This window comes from Electrona antarctica (assembly GCF_951216825.1).
Source record: "Electrona antarctica genome assembly, chromosome: 15".
NCBI classification, from domain to species: domain Eukaryota; kingdom Metazoa; phylum Chordata; class Actinopteri; order Myctophiformes; family Myctophidae; genus Electrona; species Electrona antarctica.
In genome coordinates this window covers 14,745,259-14,763,927 of record NC_136796.1, presented here as the reverse complement: position 1 = coordinate 14,763,927, position 18,669 = coordinate 14,745,259, and the positions used below count along the sequence as shown (strand labels likewise).

The following is an 18,669-nucleotide window of genomic DNA, read 5'->3' as shown; positions in this document are numbered from 1 at the left end:
AAGGACAGAGGCAGCTTGGAGAAGCAATGAAGACTAAAAAAAAGAAAAGAAAAAAGCAAGAAAAAAAAAAATCAATGGTTGGACTAGTGACTAATATCCCCCCTCCCTCTCCAGTGGTCCCATACTGATGTGTTCGTTATATCTCCCTGTGCAAGTGTATTGGATGACTATTATTATTACTGTACAAATGGAATGTGTGTTCATTTAGTAGCCTCACTATTATGCCATGAGAAAAATAAGCCCAGTGAAAATGCTTCTTTACAATCCGAAGTATTCAATTTGGATAAGGCCAGGTAGGCATGTTTGATCACATTTGTATGGAGAAGATTCTCCACTAGCTACACACCATATTCACACGGCGATGGCAGCCATTTTGCATCATCATACTTTGATGCAAACGTAGGATGAGAAATATGGCCACAGTGCGAATACGGTGTCACTGGTACCCATACAATAAAGGCACAAACAACAAGGACACACTGTTATCATCAAATATGAGTTTATTCCTTTTTTATAAATCATTCTTACAAAATTGGCATTTCTCTATTTCATTCGTGACCTCTATAAAAGTCTTCAGTTAATTACAAGGTAGGGGGAGGAGAAGGCATCAGGACAGCTGGGCTTGACTGAGCAAAAACAAAAAAGAAAGAAAAAAAGTCCTCTCTAGTCAACAGAACAACCTGCCGATTGGTTACGTGATAAGTCAATCACGGATAAATAATCCCAAAAACAGGAAGTGGTCATGCATCGTCGTTTTAGCAACAGTGTCCAAAATACTGATGGGGAGGGGGGGGGTATAACAGGTTGGAATCTGGGATACATCCAGTGTATGTGGACAGGGATGGGTAATGCTTCATTTATATTCATTAGTATGACGGTGTCATTTGCGGAAAACAACCGATTCTCACGCTAACTGCGATGCGCTGTATGTAAGCTTGAAAATCTAGTTATTTCTGGCAAGCGGCACCATTCGGCGATGGAATATAAATTCAGCTGAAAACCACCAAACAGTGGTGGTGCTGCTGCTGAATTTAATACCTATATCTCTGCATATGGCAGACAGTGATGGTGTATGGAGAACTCAAACGCTGACATAAAAAAGGCACAAATTAAGGACAGACAAGTACAGTATCCTGCACACACTCTGCCACTGCCATTTAAACAAATGGCTGGCACATCGTGACAAATCCTTCTGACAGCTGTGTTAAGCATAGAATTACACCTTGATTTATAGTTGGCTGTGCCCTAGTGAGACACACTGAAAATAAGCAATAAATCAGTCTTTATGGTTTCAATTAGCAATTGTGCATGTTTCCCTTTCATCAAATGTCCAGCTATAACGGCAGGAATATAGTTCAGGTTTCTCTGCACGGACAAGATCAAAACAGAATAAACTGCATTTAACCACTTAAACCCTATAACTTGGCTGACTGGAGTCCCACAGGGCTCTATTGTGGTGATTTTTATGTTTCCGATATCCGAATATCATTACTACTACAAGCAATATAAAAGCTCACAATGTGTTGCAGTTTCAGCTTGTAGATCTGCTATTTTCTGCCAAAGTTTCCCCCCACACAGTACGGATGCTGGGGTTTTAAGTGGTTAATGTAAGCGTTGGAACTTTGGATGGCGTGCAGTATTTCCATTTGCGAGATAAAAGTAGTTCCCCAATAGTCGAGTCATTTGAACTGGAAACAAGCCGTGAGAGGTAAGACATTACTGTCACCGTCTCAGAGCCATTATTGTGTGGACGGGGGAAGAGATTACAGCAGAAAAGAGAAAATGTTTTCCATCTGGTTCAGGGGACGCAGCTGCATATTCTTTTTCACGTCTCTGTCGGCACTCTGCAGCGACTGATAGTCCTCATTGGACTTAAATATTTGCTTCAGATAGCAGCCAAGATGATTCAGGCTCCTTCCAATTCTAAAGTCATTGGCCCATACTATCATCTATTCTTTGCTTTCTGCACCAAGGTTTTTCTCTGCTATACGTCCGGAAATCCATTTCTTTAGAGGATTCTATACGAGCAGAATTGGTGAGAATGAGCGATGTTTTAGAAAGACACAAAGGCAGATTGAAAAAAAAAGAAAGAACAAAGGTATATTGGTGTCAGTGAAGGAAAAACTAAATCAAATCACCCTTTTCCTCGTAAAAGTCCCCTCAGCAACACACTGTAAAAAGTCTTATGGTTTCAGTCACCCTGACGTCTGCATACTGTAGTCTGGTTTTGTTTGCCTGTGAAAATAAATATATGCTTATATACAATACAGCGTGGTCCAGGGTATTTGAAATGTCTGGTATTGTGAAATTGTCGCATAAAAGCTGGGAAGAGGTTGGAGGAAAGGGGGCGGGGGTTTGGGGGGGGGGGGGGGGGGTCTGCTCATGAGATGATCAACAACAATTCAAGCAATCAGAGATATAAAAGGTTTGACATGAATTCAAACAATATGTTCCACTGAACACATAATGGGGACCAGATGTGAGCATGTGTGCGCGCGCGTGTGTGTGCATGTTTGTTCCACAATCACTGAGATGAATGCTTTCTGCTGATAGATACAAGCCTTGGTGCAACTCCACATCAGATAAAAACATAAATCTCTCCTGGCAAGCAAATCAGACTCTGAACTCATGGGCCAATGTGCAAGTACATTACAAGAAAGTGAATAAAAACATGATATGAAAAGCATGTACAGAGTAGGAAAAAATAACCAGGAATTCTGTGATATGCCATTAGTTAAGCTGAAATCATTTGCGCTGTAGAATCACGTGTTGTCACATACAGTATGACACACAACAGATTTAGACAATAAGACAGTTGAGACAAGACAAGAAGGAATGATAGTGTAATATCACCAGCTCCTAGGCGGTGTTGAGGCCTATACACGTCAGCTACACACAGACCCACTCACACAAACACCAGGAAATAAAATGTAAAACATTATTAATGGCAACGGTCGAGTGACACGTATTTGTTAGCAGACGGATACCACTGCTTTGGCTCAGACATTATCCTAATTTAATAGGCCTACTACAATGTTCAGAACAAGCTCACAATGCGTTGCGAGACACAATGTGAGCTTGTAGATTTTCAGCATGCAATAGCGTCGTACGACAAAGAATAAATGGGGCTTCAGTCCCTTGTGACAGAAAGGCCAGTAACAGCACAGTAAAAGCTCTCATTCATGTGTCTGGTGGAGTCGGGCTACTTGAGGTCTGGCATGAAAACTGCATATCGTCGCCGTCGCGTGGAAACCTTGTATGTCCAAAACTGTCTTCTTTTCAGGAAATGGAAAAAAGAAGCTATGTTCTGATGGATATAATTTAGTCATACGCTCTTGTTAATACGTACTGGTTTGATAGTTATAAAGCTCACAAACACACTTAACCACTTTCACTTAATATATATAAAAAATAGCAGATCTACAAGCTCACGACGCGTCTCAGTAGATCTGCAATCTTTTGCTACTTTTGTGTGACGCCGTAGCATAACCAAGCAGAGCATTAAATTAAGAAAGCACATAAAAAGGTGAAATATGGACATACAAGGTTTCTGCCCGACAGCGACTATATTGTCCTAATAATGGCAGCACATTACAGTACAGCAGGAAGGCAATGTTTTTCAAATAGCCTCTCCCTTCAAATAGATCAATTGAGAGACAAGACGGAAAGCTCATTTTCCAATTTGACCCGTTTTCCAATATAGCGGTGGCTTATCATGTGGAGGGACATACGTAATGGACAAACGATAGCCACGAATACTAGCTAGTTGGGTGGGAAAGGCGTTTGGAACGTCTTTACAGCCAAGGTTAGCGTTAGCTAATGGACTTGCGGTCAAGGGTCACTGCTTCCACGACCGAATGGCCCATAACGTGAGGCAGCCTCATCAAATATTTGTTGCCCTGGGAATAAAACAGCCCTCCAAAATGAAATAGCTTCATCTAAGTGAATGCCCAAACGTATCTCCCCCTGATGAATGTTGAAGAATACGTTTTGGCATTTTAATGAAGATGAGGCCTGGTGATATGTCACAAAAAAGGCAGAGCCACGGTGCCCAGGAAACTGGAATATTCCAAGGGACATTTCTTGAAGATAGGATCTAGTCACTCGACCTGACATTGGCAATGTACAGTAATGTGCAATAAGTGATTTTAAAGGCAGCCCATAATGTCAATGTTCTAGTCTAGAGTATGGCACTGATGCGTTGAAAATTAAAACGCTGTGAAATAACGCCAGGCCACTATAACGACCCGTTATGGTTTAAATTGTACCATTTACTGCTGCGAGGGCGGCACTCTGACTGAGGCCACGCAGGGGGGAATAAACGGACAAAATGAGTCTGGTTTAGAATGCACTGTTCTGCTCCATTTCTTCTAGAAATGTTCATTTCGTTCATTCAAACTGAGGGAAAAGTACGTGAGTTTATGGTTGGATGAGCCAACTCTTCAACCTCTGCACAGGCAGGCAGGCAGACAGGCACACGCACGCACACACACACACACACTTCAAATTGAAAGTAGAAAGTTTGGAGGAGAGAATGAAAACTGATAAGTAAAAAAAAAAAAAGAAGAAAAAAAAGAAGAAAAAGAAAAGGAAATAGCACAACCGCTGTTCACAGTTTATGGGGCGGAAATGAGATGTAAAATCAGATATGTTTTTTTTTAAACTTAGTGATAACAGATAAGCAGAGCAAATATAATATCTGCTGTCAGCACATCAGGGAATGGGCCACAGATAGACAGACAGATAGACAGACAGACAGGATGTTTTGAGACTGGCTCAAGGCTGTGAGTTGGCTGACAATATCAGGAAATGGTGGTTTACTGTATAAACCTTCCCAGCACACCACACAACAATCAAAAAGCCGACACTGCAGTTTGTTCTTTCCACACTGACATACCAAAAGGCAGAGTATCGGATCCAAACCTAGTGTGTGAGAGAGAGAGAGAGGATAAGGGTTTGGGGGTCGTTTCCACAATAATGGCAGAAGACTGATGGATGAAAACGATAAAAGAAAGGGGTTTCCCAGGGCGTAAAGCAAGGCTTGGGAGTGAGTCAGCAGTTAAGTCCAGTCACGGATCCTGATATGGATTTGGGAGGTGGACATGGGTGGTTTTAGGGGTTGAAGGAGGGGTGTGTGGGGGGGGGGGGGGGGGGGGGGGGGGGGGGGGGTTGCATTGAGTCAATGCCCAGGTCAGTCCCAGGTCAGTAGGATTGGGGTTTTGTGGCTGGTTGCGTTCCCAGATACCTCCCCTCTTCTACTGTCTTGTACATGTGCCTAGAAAGTAGGAAGGTCTCTGTTATCCTTATCGTTCATTTTTGTGGCATCCATAGAAAAAAATATTTTATCCAAGAGTTCTCATCGTCAGTAGTGTGTGCTGCGTATTTGCACATTGTGGACACGGTACTGTTTGGCGTTTGGCATGTCCATCTGTTAATATGATCATCTCTTTGTCTGTGTGTGTTTGTGTTGTGTTTTCTTTTTAGTTTCATATCCAGACACCATCTGCTTGCTTTCCTTGTTTTAGTTAAATTTCCCCCCCTCTTTCCTCTGTCAATTCTTGGCAGCAGCAGCGGCATTGTGGTCATTGGCAATGTGCTGAGTGGAAGACAGAGCTGTAGCGCCCCCTATTTGTCCTGCCGTGGTCCTACTACGAGTCCTCCTGCTCTCCACCGTGTCTATTTCTCGCAGCATCTCCCCCGGCACAGGGTCCCCACCTAGGGGGCGCCAGTCCTGTCAGAGCCTCTCGATGTCCCTGTATTTCTTGCGGAGGATGGAGACCTGGTCTTTAAACAGAACGGGGTCCAGCCTCATCTGGGAGTGGACCAAGGGCATGGCGCCAAACCAGCTGGCGAACTTGTTCATGCAGGTCTGCCGCTGAGCGAAGTGGTCGGGGTCGGCCCAACGAGACGCTCTCGACGACTGTCAGGAAAGATATGGGGAGAAGGAAGAGAGTGAGCATGCATCGCTGATTTGATCACAGATTGGAACGTCAACTATACCAACAGTCACGTTAAACCATTAAGACCCGAGGAACTGATTTTACTAAATGTCTTCTAAACAGTTTTCTGAAAAACCTATGTCAGTGGTGCTCAAACTATTTAATGTAAAAGATTATATGTAATTGGCCGCCGACCTCCATCTGAAAATATGTTGTTTCAGGGACCCCACCAGAAGCAACGATATAAAGGAGTTATAAACGTCCACTGTATATATATTCAAAGATTTGCACCACATTTTCAAGATTTTTCAAAAATAGCAGATCTACAAGCTCGTAGATATGCTATTTTTCAACAGCTACAGTTTAAAATAATGGTTAATGTGGTTAAACGCTTAGGTGTCACAGGTGTGTTCCAGGTCTTAATGGCTTAAGATACAACATATCCACTGGATAATGCAAATTGACATGTCATCAAACATCATGGGTTGGATCAGAGCTTTTACTGCATGTAACAGCGCCTGAAGGAACAGCCACGTGAAAATTAAGCTTGACATAACTATGTCATCCCTACAATTCATTGACTTGATCAAAGCCTAGTTTTGATGGAGCTTAACTAGACCTTCGAGATAATTAACCTCAATAGAGCAACCACTTATAAAAGACTGAGATTACCAGCCTGTGTAATTATATTTCTCTAATGTGTGCGATTGTTCTGGTTTATTCATGAGAGCAGCCCATGTTTACAGAGCTTTAATTCAAGCTTTTATCCGATGCCAAAGAGCTATTGCATCGGAAGGCCCCCCAAACACAGGTGGCTATTTCGGGAAGTACTGCGGAGAACTTTAGCCTGCACCATTAATACGGATTCAAAATGACACTAAAACAAGTTATGATTGTCTTTTTCCGATTTCATACCATTTCCTTGATACATTCAGATGTAGTATAGCAGAGGGAAAGGAAAGAGAAGGGAGGATGGCATGCAAAACAGAGAGTGAGGAGACACCGCAATTACACGGTTGACATTCTTAACTACTTAATCCCTACACACAGTACATGAACTTCGTTGACCGGAGTCCCCCAAGGGAATATACTTGGACCCCTCCTTTTTCCCCCATCCTCACCAAATCTCTTCACCCTAAATTGCCGATCGACAAGATCACAACACATCGTGTTGCAACGTGTTGTGGGCTTGTAGATCAGCTATTTTCATATTAGTTTCAGCTATTATTACGTTTTATTTTTCAATATAGCCAATACCCTGGGTAATAGGACACAAAGCGTTATTTTATTTAGTGTAGATTGTTTGACCAACTCAACGTTGCTTGTTCTTGGGAGAAGTACAGAAGACTCCTGACCTAAACCTGGTCATATGACGAATAGTGAAAATAGGTGGACAAAATACAAGCCCCACCACGGCATGGGGTGAGCTTGTAGAGCACCTATTTCAGATTATTTATTTATTTGAATGTTTGGAATAGTTTTTAATATTAACTACAAATCTTGGTCACATGGAATAAAGCTAAATAAAATCTTCCTAAACAATGAACTAATATGTAGGACTGTGATGTTTAGATGTCCTAAATGTCTATTTTTCTAGATTGAAGCTTTAACTTTATGATATATGCGAGAGCATTGCGGTTTTATGGAAGAACATGATTTCCATTTCTAGTTTGACCACTTCAAATAATGTTAACAATTAACCTTAAAACAACTAATAACTGAAAATAGCCGATCTACAAGCTCACAACACGTCGTAGCGCAACGTGTTGTGAGCTTGTAGATCGGCTATTTTCAGTTACAAGAGATGCTTCTATAGAACAGTGGTTCCCAAACCTTTTCATGTCAAGGACCCCCAAATCAACATTTATTAGGCCACGGACCCCCCATTTGAAAACATGTGCCAGTGACCCCGATAAGGGAGGATTCTTACGGCTCTAGCAGTGATTTTCACACGCATTAGGCTACGGACCCCCGATTTAATGGCATTTCTATTTTCTAACCTCTGGTACCCCAATTTATATTGTAAAACCACTGTTAATTTAACTCTGAGAGTGAACAAATGTGTACACTCTCTGAGTTACCGAACCATAAGGGTCCATTTGGTTCCTAACTATCTCTAATTGAGCTAGGTACCCCCTGGAACTCCCTCAAGTACCCCCAGGGGTCCCCTGACCCCACTTTGGGAACCCATGCTATAGAAGACATACTGGCTGCTGTGGAATCCCAATGACTTAGAGAAGGAGGAGAGACCTGCATAACCTGACTCCGTCAGATGGGGCAGCAGAGAGTACACTGGGTTCCCCCCTCCTGGGAACCCAGTGTACTCTCTGCTGACCCATCTGGCGGAGTCAGGTTAAGACCCGCACACCAATGACTGAAAGCCGTGGTGAAGACTGAGACCTTTAGTCCACGTGGTCATCATTAGTACATACCTGTCCCATCATGGTCTCCTTGTACTGTTTCTTCTGGGTGACCTTGATGGGCGGCAGCTTGGTGACGGCAGACACCAGGAAGTTCATGAGGATGTCCTCGCAGTTGGCCAGCTGGTCCACCATGCTCTTCAGACTGACGGGGAGGAAGTTGGTGTACAGGAAGTGGTAATACCTGCACGTACGGGGAGGAAGCAGGGTCATTAGAAAATAATAAAATTGACAAACATTATATATATACACGCACACACGCACACGCACACACACACACACACACACACACACACACACACACACACACACACACACACACACACACACACACACACACACACACAGGGCTGCAACTAACGATTATTTTCATAATCGATTCATCGGCCGATTATTTAAACGTTTAATCGATTAATCGGATTATGACACTTATTTAGCTATCACCTTAAAAATACATTCTAACAAAAAAGATAATTCTTTCAAACATACATTTGATTAGCTGCTGATTAGGCTGCTATTCAAATAAAAGACAAACAAATATTACAAAATTAAAATCAATTAACTCATGGTGTCTTTAGGCTTATTCTGACTACATACAAACTCATGGTGTCTTTAGGCTTATTCTGACTACATACATTAGATTAATGAATCGCTACACATGTGTCAGTCTAAAAGGAACTCTTCTGAACTCAAAAATATGTTTGGTTCTTGATAATATAATCGTTATGTGTCATATTTTGCTTTACAGTCGCTACTGTGCAACTATCATCAGATTGTAAGGGAAGAGAGAAGGCTCACTCCTCTTTAGTTGCCAATTCGATTAATCGATTACTAAATTAGTTGACAACTAATTGAATAATCGATTCGATTCGACAATTACGATTAATCGTTGCAGCCCTGGAATGGAAGGGGAGGAGAGGAGGAAGGAAGGAAGGGATGGAAGGGAGGGAGTGGAGACATGGGAGGGAAAAGGAATAAAGGAAGGCGGGGAAAAAATGAAAGAGAGGGAGTGGAAGGGAAAGAGGAGGCGGAGCGAGAGAGAGAGAGAAAGAGAGAGAGCGAGAGAGAGAGCGTGCAAGAGAGAGAGAGAGAGAAAGGAGGCTCAGGTTAGATGGCTAATAATAAACAATGATACACCTGAGAGTCCTCCTGAGAGGATGCAGAGTTGCTGATCCAGGATCACAGCTTGATCTTTGAAACTAAGTGATATTGGTGCACCCAGGTAGGCAGCCTGGTCGCGGAAGGCGACCAACTATGAGCTAGATTTAATGCAGCCTTTAAGTTAATGGTTAGAGATGCGACATTCGCAACTCTAGACTATATGGCTTGTGCTTATAAACCACACCCCGCTTCTGTGGCCAACACGGAAGTGCCTCTCGCCCTACAACACCTGTTCTTCTGTGGCCAACGTGGAAGTGCCTCTCGCCCTACAACACCTGTTCTTCTGTGGCCAACGCAAAAGTGCCTCTCGCCCTACAACACCTGTTCTTCTGTGGCCAACGTGGAAGTGCCTCTCGCCCTACAACACCTGTTCTTCTGTGGTCAACACAGAAGTGCCTCTCGCCCTACAACACCTGTTCTTCTGTGGCCAACACAGAAGTGCCTCTCGCCCTACAACACCTGTTCTTCTGTGGCCAACGCGGAAGTGCCTCTCGCCCTACAACACCTGTTCTTCTGTGGCCAACGTGGAAGTGCCTCTCGCCCTACAACACCTGTTCTTCTGTGGCCAACGTGGAAGTGCCTCTCGCCCTACAACACCTGTTCTTCTGTGGCCAACGCGGAAGTGCCTCTCGCCCTACAACACCTGTTCTTCTGTGGCCAACGTGGAAGTGCCCCTCGCCCTACAACACCTGTTCTTCTGTGGCCAACGTGGAAGTGCCTCTCGCCCTACAACACCTGTTCTTCTGTGGCCAACGTGGAAGTGCCTCTCGCCCTACAACACCTGTTCTTCTGTGGCCAACGTGGAAGTGCCTCTCGCCCTACAACACCTGTTCTTCTGTGGCCAACGTGGAAGTGCCTCTCGCCCTACAACACCTGTTCTTCTGTGGTCAACACAGAAGTGCCTCTCGCCCTACAACACCTGTTCTTCTGTGGTCAACACAGAAGTGCCTCTCGCCCTACAACACCTGTTCTTCTGTGGTCAACACAGAAGTGCCTCTCGCCCTACAACACCTGTTCTTCTGTGGCCAACGCGGAAGTGCCTCTCGCCCTACAACACCTGTTCTTCTGTGGCCAACGCGGACAACAACTGCGGACTAGGCCTAAATATAACTATGGACTAGGCCGCGACGGAGGCCCGCCGTCTCAAGCGAACTTGAGTCACGGGAGACACCACCGAGCGAGCTAAAGCGAGCAAGTTGCCGTGTCGAACGTTGCACTGGCCAATCACAACGCCCTTGCACAAGCCGTATAGTTTGGAATGACACGTTAGAGATGCCTGAGAGAACTATGGATTCCACCCACTTTTCATTGGCTGATTACTCCAGTTTCTGCATAGATTGATTGCTCGACTTATTGAAAGTGATTGAGCGTCTGGGCTGAAGTGATTGGCTGGCTTTCGCTTAATAGACCGCTCCCATCTCAGCTCAGTGACGCCGTTATGAGAGCCGACAGGGCCATCATGCAACTAAACCCAGGAACTATGCAACACTGTCATGGGAAAATGTTGTTTGACATTTTCAAAAACCACATGCTCATAAATGGCAAAATGGGTGAACATCTAGAATAGATCTACTGTACAGATCAATGAAATGAAGTGCAGCGCACTAAAGGAGCATTCAGTGATTTGGGTGATTTGGAAAAAACCCTGGTCCACCCCGTTAACAAGATGTGCACATGCACACGCTCTACAGTGGGGGAAGTACAACAGACCAACAGCACGTGCACCAAGGCCCGCCCCACTCGATCATGATTGGAGGAAGGCCCCTCTCATCCTGATTGGATGAAGGCTTTGCCACCCAAAGCCCAAACCGAAACTAGGGTTTTTTTTTACCCCAGGGGCTCACTGGGGACAGGGAGGAACTCCTTATATGGTCAGCACACTTTATAGTAGGGAGGATTATCCAAAAAAAAAGGAAAAAAAAGTGATATTTGAATTAAGTGAAATCACTGAATATACCTTTAAAGGTGGGATGATTGAATGTCGGCAGAACAGAAAATAACAGAAAAGTACAACGCACAGCTCTGATCCCCATAGTATTGAATTGGAACAGAACAAGGTAAGGAGAAACAAAAAAAAAAAAAAAAGAAAACACAGCAGGGTCGAGCTAAATGGAACACAGAAACAAAAGGCAGCCTAAATAGAACACAATAAAATAGAACGGGAACAGAGGGGCATTGTGGTGCTTTGTTTTACCTGTGGTAAATGGCAGCTCCTGTCAGCACCATGGAGTAGTCGTTTGTCCATTTGGACGTGTACCCCCAGCGCTCCTTGTTGCTGTCCCAGAAGTGACTGCGGGCCGGGTAGCCCACGATGCGCTCTGGGAAACTCTGCCATACCGTGAAGGCAAAGTCAACCTGGAGAGAGAAAGAGAGAGACAAGAGAATTGAAACATTCAGCGAGGGATGTACAGCATACGTGTAGCCAGGACACAGAAATGCGTGCACATAAAAGAGAAAAAGAGATCAACGTGACAAGCGAGGGGGAACAAAACACCCACAAAAGGCACCAAAGACCCTTAACAATTCCTCTGTGAACTAGCAACAGAGGAAACATCTTATCACGCATTAGAGAGAGGGAAAAATCAAGTAGACCTCAGATGCGAGCTGCGCCGCGCTGCACTACAATGCGCTACACAACACGATGCCATGTCCTTTAACGTCCGCTGTGAACACTGCAGCAGACTGCTCTTTTTTTTCTCCCCCAGAACATCAGAACACGGCTGTCGGCTGTATTTTATTATTTAGTAGCTACTGTATGGTTTAGCTCTCCTCTTTGAGATTAGCCACAGTCGTTGCTGTCGGGCAGAAACCGCTTATCTCTGGGCTTTAACACTTCTGGTGCCAACATAATTTTTCAGAATAAAGGCACTAGAGTGCCAAGCAGATGAGGGAGATTTTACTCTGAAACCCCACGCCTTCAGTTTCCCCCCAAAACCAGGAGGTGAAATCCTCCATTACTACATCGCCAGTGTAAGTCTGACCTCTCTTTAGAAGCGTAAATATTGTAACCGAGATGCATGATGAAGTCAGAAATTAGGACAGAACATCACGGTTATGATCAATCTGCGAGGAGGCAGCCTAGATTCCGAGAAAATAGGGAGGTTTGTCGGGCCGTAAACCAGGAAGTTAATGGCTGCAGAAGAGGGCTATGTAGGGACACCCAACTACCAGTGTGACATGGGTAGGCAGATTTGGTCATTTCAAACAATTATTTTAGGCGAGAACAATGGCTTCTATTATAGCATGCCAACTTTCCAAGAAGAGAATTAAAGCCTGCAGTTTCTATTAGCATAGATCCCCCATCCATGACATCACTGGTAGCTGGGTTTCTGAACAGACCACAGTCCTCCTCTGAGACACATACTGAGTGGAAGAAAATGCATTTAGTGAGGACCAATTATATGAAGATAGGTTGAAAATGGGTGAAGTGGTCCTTTAAGACAGCCCTCTCTCCACCCAATAGAAATGGAACAAGAGGCTGTGGAGAAATGTGATTAAGAGAGCTAATTGTAGGAAACGGGAGGGCAGATGGAGAAAGTGAGTGGGGAGAGTGTGAGAGAGAACGGTGAAACAAAGTTTCTGTGGTTTGCAGGATGGAAGTTTGGATTCTGAGATAGAGTTAAGTTCACAAGGAAATGGGAAGGGACTAGGCACAAAAAAAAACTATGATATAGAAAGAATTGAGAGAAAAACATGATCAGCCATGCCTGCATTTGGAGAGAAGGGACACTTTAAAACACTGTGTTGTCTCAAGAGGCCCACACAGAGAGAAAAAAAAGAAAAGATTTAGAGAAAGCGCCAGAGAGAGAGAGAGAGAGAGAGAGAGAGAGAGAGAGAGAGAGAGAGAGGCGAGGGGAAATCTGCGTTGGTTGCGCATGCAGTGCCACACAGACGGAGACGGTGAAGGCCTGGAGGCAGGCCAACACTGACATCATCTCATCAGTCCGTTCAGTAGCAAGTAACAAACAGAGAGAGACGGAAATGAAAACCAAACAGGAGAGCAGAGGAACGCGTATATATTGTATGTATTACACGGCTTTGTTGAATATTCAATGATTGGCTAATCAAGGCATTCTTGCAGTCTGTTATTTAGAAATAACCATTTAGAAATAACAGACCCGCTGTTCAGACCCGCTGTGTCGTGGAGGAAGTGTAACCTTGTAAGCCAATAGCATCATTTTCTAATCAATATTTCCTGCCTCGGCTTTGCGTCGGTCCTGCTTCACCCTGTCGGGGGTTTACTTTGCGATAATGACAATGACAAATACCGTGCCCATTCTGGTCTATATTGTGTTTGTGCTTGTTCCTGTAGCACAATGGCTTCCTTCCATCCCCCGGCCCACAGGGACCGTCCGCAGCTACTGTTGGTTTTCTAGGCTCTGCAAGGTGAAAATCCAATTAACTTCCTGGTAAAGATAGATAACCAACAGCAGCCAGGACTCTCCCAGGACCAGGTTTTGGAAAACCACTGTTGTGTCCGCACGTCCCCATCCTATCAGCTATCCTGGCAGCGGTTCCCCAAACAGTGTGCGGACGGACGGACGGACGGACGCACACACACTGGTGTGCAGTGAGTGCGTGCTTCGGGGGTTTGTGACAACCACATTGCAATACATAAAACCATACAAAGCTGGCCCCTCCAATGCATGGCTTTTGAAGATTACGTCATTATGGCAGCCACGTCTATGTCGTTTTCAATGTTTGTTTAGAGCACTTACACCGTAAAGTTGTAAGTCTATGGACTGTAATGTTTGTTTAGGTCATTCAATTATGACGCAAGACGCCATGTGGCCGATATAAATACAGTGGGCGCCCCTAACTTCCCACGAGTGTGATTTTTGTTTACTTATCAGTACTTTGTACACTACAGTATGTGTACAAACTACAAAGTACACATACAAAGTACAAAGTGTTAACTTAAATACTGTATGTTTCCTGTTATCTATGACCAGTGTAGAATAGATGACATGTGTTGCACTGTGAGGCAACGTGGGGACGTTTATGAAGGGGGGACCGGAAGGGGGTAAACCGGATGCTGTGATACTGTGTGGCAGTTGTGAAGTTAGAATGGCATGGTGCCGACAATAAAGTTGTGCTGATAAACTACAGTTGTTTTATTCGAGTAACACAAAGTACACATACTTCCCAATACAGAGGCCAATAGAGCGTCGCAGTCCCGCCCTCTACCATGGACCAGGAAATGATTCTCCGTTCATTTTCCTCATAGACATTTCAGAAAGTATTTATTTAAAGACGTTTACGCCGCGGACAAAGCCAACTCGAGTCGTGACAAATCATGACAACAAACACAATTTTTGGGTCCGAAAAAATAATTAGAAAGAAGAAAAAAACGGCAGGTTACAACACTTTTTTTGTTGTTTTTCTTCTTTGTATTTATTTGTTTTGTCCAAAATATTGTGTGTGTTGTCATGATTTGTCACAACTCGAGTTGGCTTCGTACGACGCTTAAAAGGTCTTTAAATAAATACTTTTCGAAATGTCTATGGGAAAAATGCATTGGGATTCATTTCCTGGTCCATGGTAAGGGGCGGGACTGCGTCGCTCTATAGTATACCCCAAACAAATGTTTCAATCATATTAAACCTGACATCCCTATTTTGGGCATAGTGGCATAATGGGAAATATTTTACAGTTTATATTTTCATTTCAAAAAAAATATTTAAAAAGAATAGCAAAAAAGAGCAAATCTACACATTGCATAGCCACATGTGAGCTTGTAGATCGGCTATTTTCGCTATGAATGCAAGTGTGCCTTTGCCACGAATGGTTTGAACTGCTGTGATAAAAGAAGGTTAGCGGATGGAATGCAACCACCCTAACAACTACTACCTGTACAGAGTAGACCTCTAGACAGAGCTTCTACCTTTACACACATTTTAAATTTGAGTCTTTTTCTTTTGTATAATATTTAAATAGTTTTGAGGAAAAATGCTGCTATTTGTCCCAAAATGACTGCAAAGGGTTGGTGCTATTCGTTTCAAAGAACTTTAAACCCGAACCCTATATAACATGTATATAACGATGCAATGTGACATAGCTCTGTTTACAAAATGCTCCCAACTGTATATACTTTCCCCATTTTCAACAGTTTTAACTTTTATTATACTGTATTTTGACTTTGACATTGCTTTGTCAATATAAACATGTTTTCTCATGCCATTAAAGCTCATTAGAATGGAATTGAAAAGCAGTGGGCGTGTCGTATGGTTCCAGCGTACCTCTGTGGTGGAGAGCACCGTGTCTTCATCCAGACTCAGGACAGCATCAGTTACAATGGTGTCATAAGGCAGGAACCTGCTGCTCATCACCTGCAGAGGGCGACATGGGGAGAAGCACATGGTCAACTCTGAAGAGGTTCAAAAAACAATCTGCATCCATGTTACTAACAAAGAAAAAACAACATAATTTCTTAGTTACAAACAATTCAACAAATAAAACATACTGTATACTTTTTTGATGGTTGCTATATTCAGCTATAGTGTAGATGTTCGTCTTACACAAACATGAAATTCCAACAATGAGCAAATCGGCTATTTTTGTCCTACACAAAGACTAAATTCCAATTGACAATGAATGGAGAATTTACGTCATTATGTAGACGAGCAAATCGGCTATTTCCTGTCCTAGACAAAGATTACATTCCCATTGACAATGAATGGATGATGTACGATAAGAGCGCCCCTCACTTCACAAGGGTGTGAGTGTTTGACACCGAGACCAACTACTGGATGAACACACCTGCACAGCTTAGTCCAGGAAGACACTGGTTGCATTCAGCGATGCAATATATATTTCCCCTAAAGCAATATCTTAGTTTTACCTACACTCTCCATATGAAATAGTATATTTATGATTTTTTTTATGAATGAATGAAATTATGAGAATCGCTTCATGGTCTTGGTGGCAGCAGCATGCACCAGCCCTCACAACGGTGCATGTTCCTCGGTTGACGGGTCTGCCTCATCCCAGTGCCCAAACCACGCTGAGGAGGAGAGGAGGGGAGGGATCCGAGTCATTCCGAGACGAGAGAACGTCGGATGATCGGAGCCCCCACCAAATCTCCTGGTTACATCAACATCGTTCATGTGAAGTGGGTTGCATGTGTTTATTTGTTGAAATGGTGGAAGTCTCTATAGTGACCAGTCACCACCACCACCGGATGACCGCGGCTCCGTCGGCGCGGCTGTCTGGAGCCTGCCTGACGGGTTGAAGCGTGTATTCTACAGTGGTCGCGGTCCGCGAGAGGATCAATGATGAATGGTAGATCATCATCATAGGGAATCAACGATTTTGATCATTACAATGAATAACCATAGACAAAGTAGTTCACATGAACGATGCTGTAGTGGCTGGGGCATTTGAGGGGCAATATATATTTTATATGCACCAATTAAAACGGCACACAGGACTCGTGTGATATTGCGCTTATGGTACAGTTACCCGTAAAAAACTCAATTTCATTGTAACTAAGATGTACGATAGAAATTCATAATATTGCGCAAATATACATTGTGTCCCTCCCAGCAGCAACAACAACCCCATAGCCTGAAGTGACCTGGCTCGGCCAATTGAATCTGTTTGGAAACACTCACTGCACTTCTGTGTACACTGGATACTTGTCTATATCTCCTTTAACTTACACCCATACTAATTGACCCATTTCTGTAATGTATCGTTACACCCCTACTAATTAAGGCTCTGTTCCATTTAGTGTACAGTGGTGTACTGTTTAATTTCAAGGACCCCCATAACTCTGAGAGTGCACAAATGAAACCAAATGTGATTTAATTAAATGTGTCAGAGTCACTGAAACTAATATTATTTAGTTAAGTCTGTGACCAATCTGCAAATAAATGCTTACCACTACAGTTGGGTGCCACCAATATTGTCCCTTATCATTTGACCCATTTAGGCCTGACCTCAACATTTAAAAAAATCCTTCTAAATCCTCCAGTTTTCTGAAATAAATATTTTCACGATTTTTCAAAAATAGCAGACCTACAAGCTCGTAGCGCGCCACTCGGTGGCGCGCTATGAGCTTGTAGATCTGCTATTTTTCAATAGCTAAATTATAACAATGTTTAAAACACCAAAAGGGGTTCCCGGCTTCCCGCCCAAAATGGGTTAACTGTCCTTTTGCGCAGATCACGCAAACCTCAGCAAAAAGAAAAGGACAATATCGATGGCCTCCAACTGTAGCTTTCTTCACAATTGTATTCATAAAGGTGGCTACTATCACCTTTTTTGGTGTTTTTACAACCCATGACATAGCCCAAGGCGTGTTTTTCCAACCCATGGCATAGCCCAAGGCGTATTTTTACAACCCATGAAATAGCCCAAGGCGTGTTTTTCGTGCAAAACAAATGCTCCTAGTTTGACCCGTCACATGCTACTCAAAGAAGAATGACTTTTTGTGTAAATCTTGCCCCGATTTTCAGCAGCTAGCTGTCACAAAGTTTCCCAAGGGAGTTGGGTTGGAAGACATTGAGAGGTGATATAGAAGAAACTTTTATGAACAAATTTGTCAAGAAAGCTATTGAAAGCATTTATTTTGCAGATTGGTCACACATTTGGCTAACTAATTAGGGGGCTTGGGAGCAAAGGTGTCAGGGTTGGCCCAGGATTTGTCCTGCACAATTAATCGACAAAAGATTGAGATCTATAGATTCAGACACCTGTGCAATCTCATTTTGTGAAGAATCATGAAGAATGGTGCAGCACTAGTTGGCTGTCCAATTCATTTTAGTTACTCTTATGTTTTTGTTTAGGTTTTCTTTTATATAAATATTTTCATGGAATAAATGAGAATCGCGATCTCTATTCTTGTGGAAGAAAGCCGAGATTCACATTTGAGCAAGAATCGTGCAGCACTACCCAGGTTTATTAGCTACACCCCTGGGTGGGAGGGGTGAGGGTGACAAGGCGAAGGTGGTAGGTTTGTGGGCTGCAGGGAGAGAAGGTGACAGGGTGAAGGGTGACAGTTCGAGCGTTGTGGCGTGGATGTAGGGTCTGAAACATCACAGTGTTGAGTTTATTTATAGAGAGGAAGTCTTTCATACTGAAAGCTGAAACGACCCTGAAGCCACTCAGTGAGAAGAGTCAGAGAATTCACTAGAAGTCAACCACCA

General features: G+C 43.5%; 1 protein-coding gene across 1 annotated transcript in view; it reads right to left on the bottom strand.

Annotated features, from left to right (window-relative positions):
* Window positions 1-477: 477 nt before the first annotated feature.
* ext1b (exostosin glycosyltransferase 1b) overlaps window positions 478-18,669 on the bottom strand; it is a 147,861-nt gene continuing 129,669 nt past the window's right edge. The window contains exons 8-11 of the mRNA XM_079521755.1: window positions 15,760-15,849; window positions 11,715-11,875; window positions 8,372-8,543; window positions 478-5,920 (exon numbers count right to left, since the gene is read on the bottom strand). Coding sequence (XP_079377881.1) covers window positions 5,735-5,920; window positions 8,372-8,543; window positions 11,715-11,875; window positions 15,760-15,849 — 609 coding nt within the window. The 3' untranslated portion in view covers window positions 478-5,734. The remainder of the gene's footprint in view (window positions 5,921-8,371; window positions 8,544-11,714; window positions 11,876-15,759; window positions 15,850-18,669) is intronic.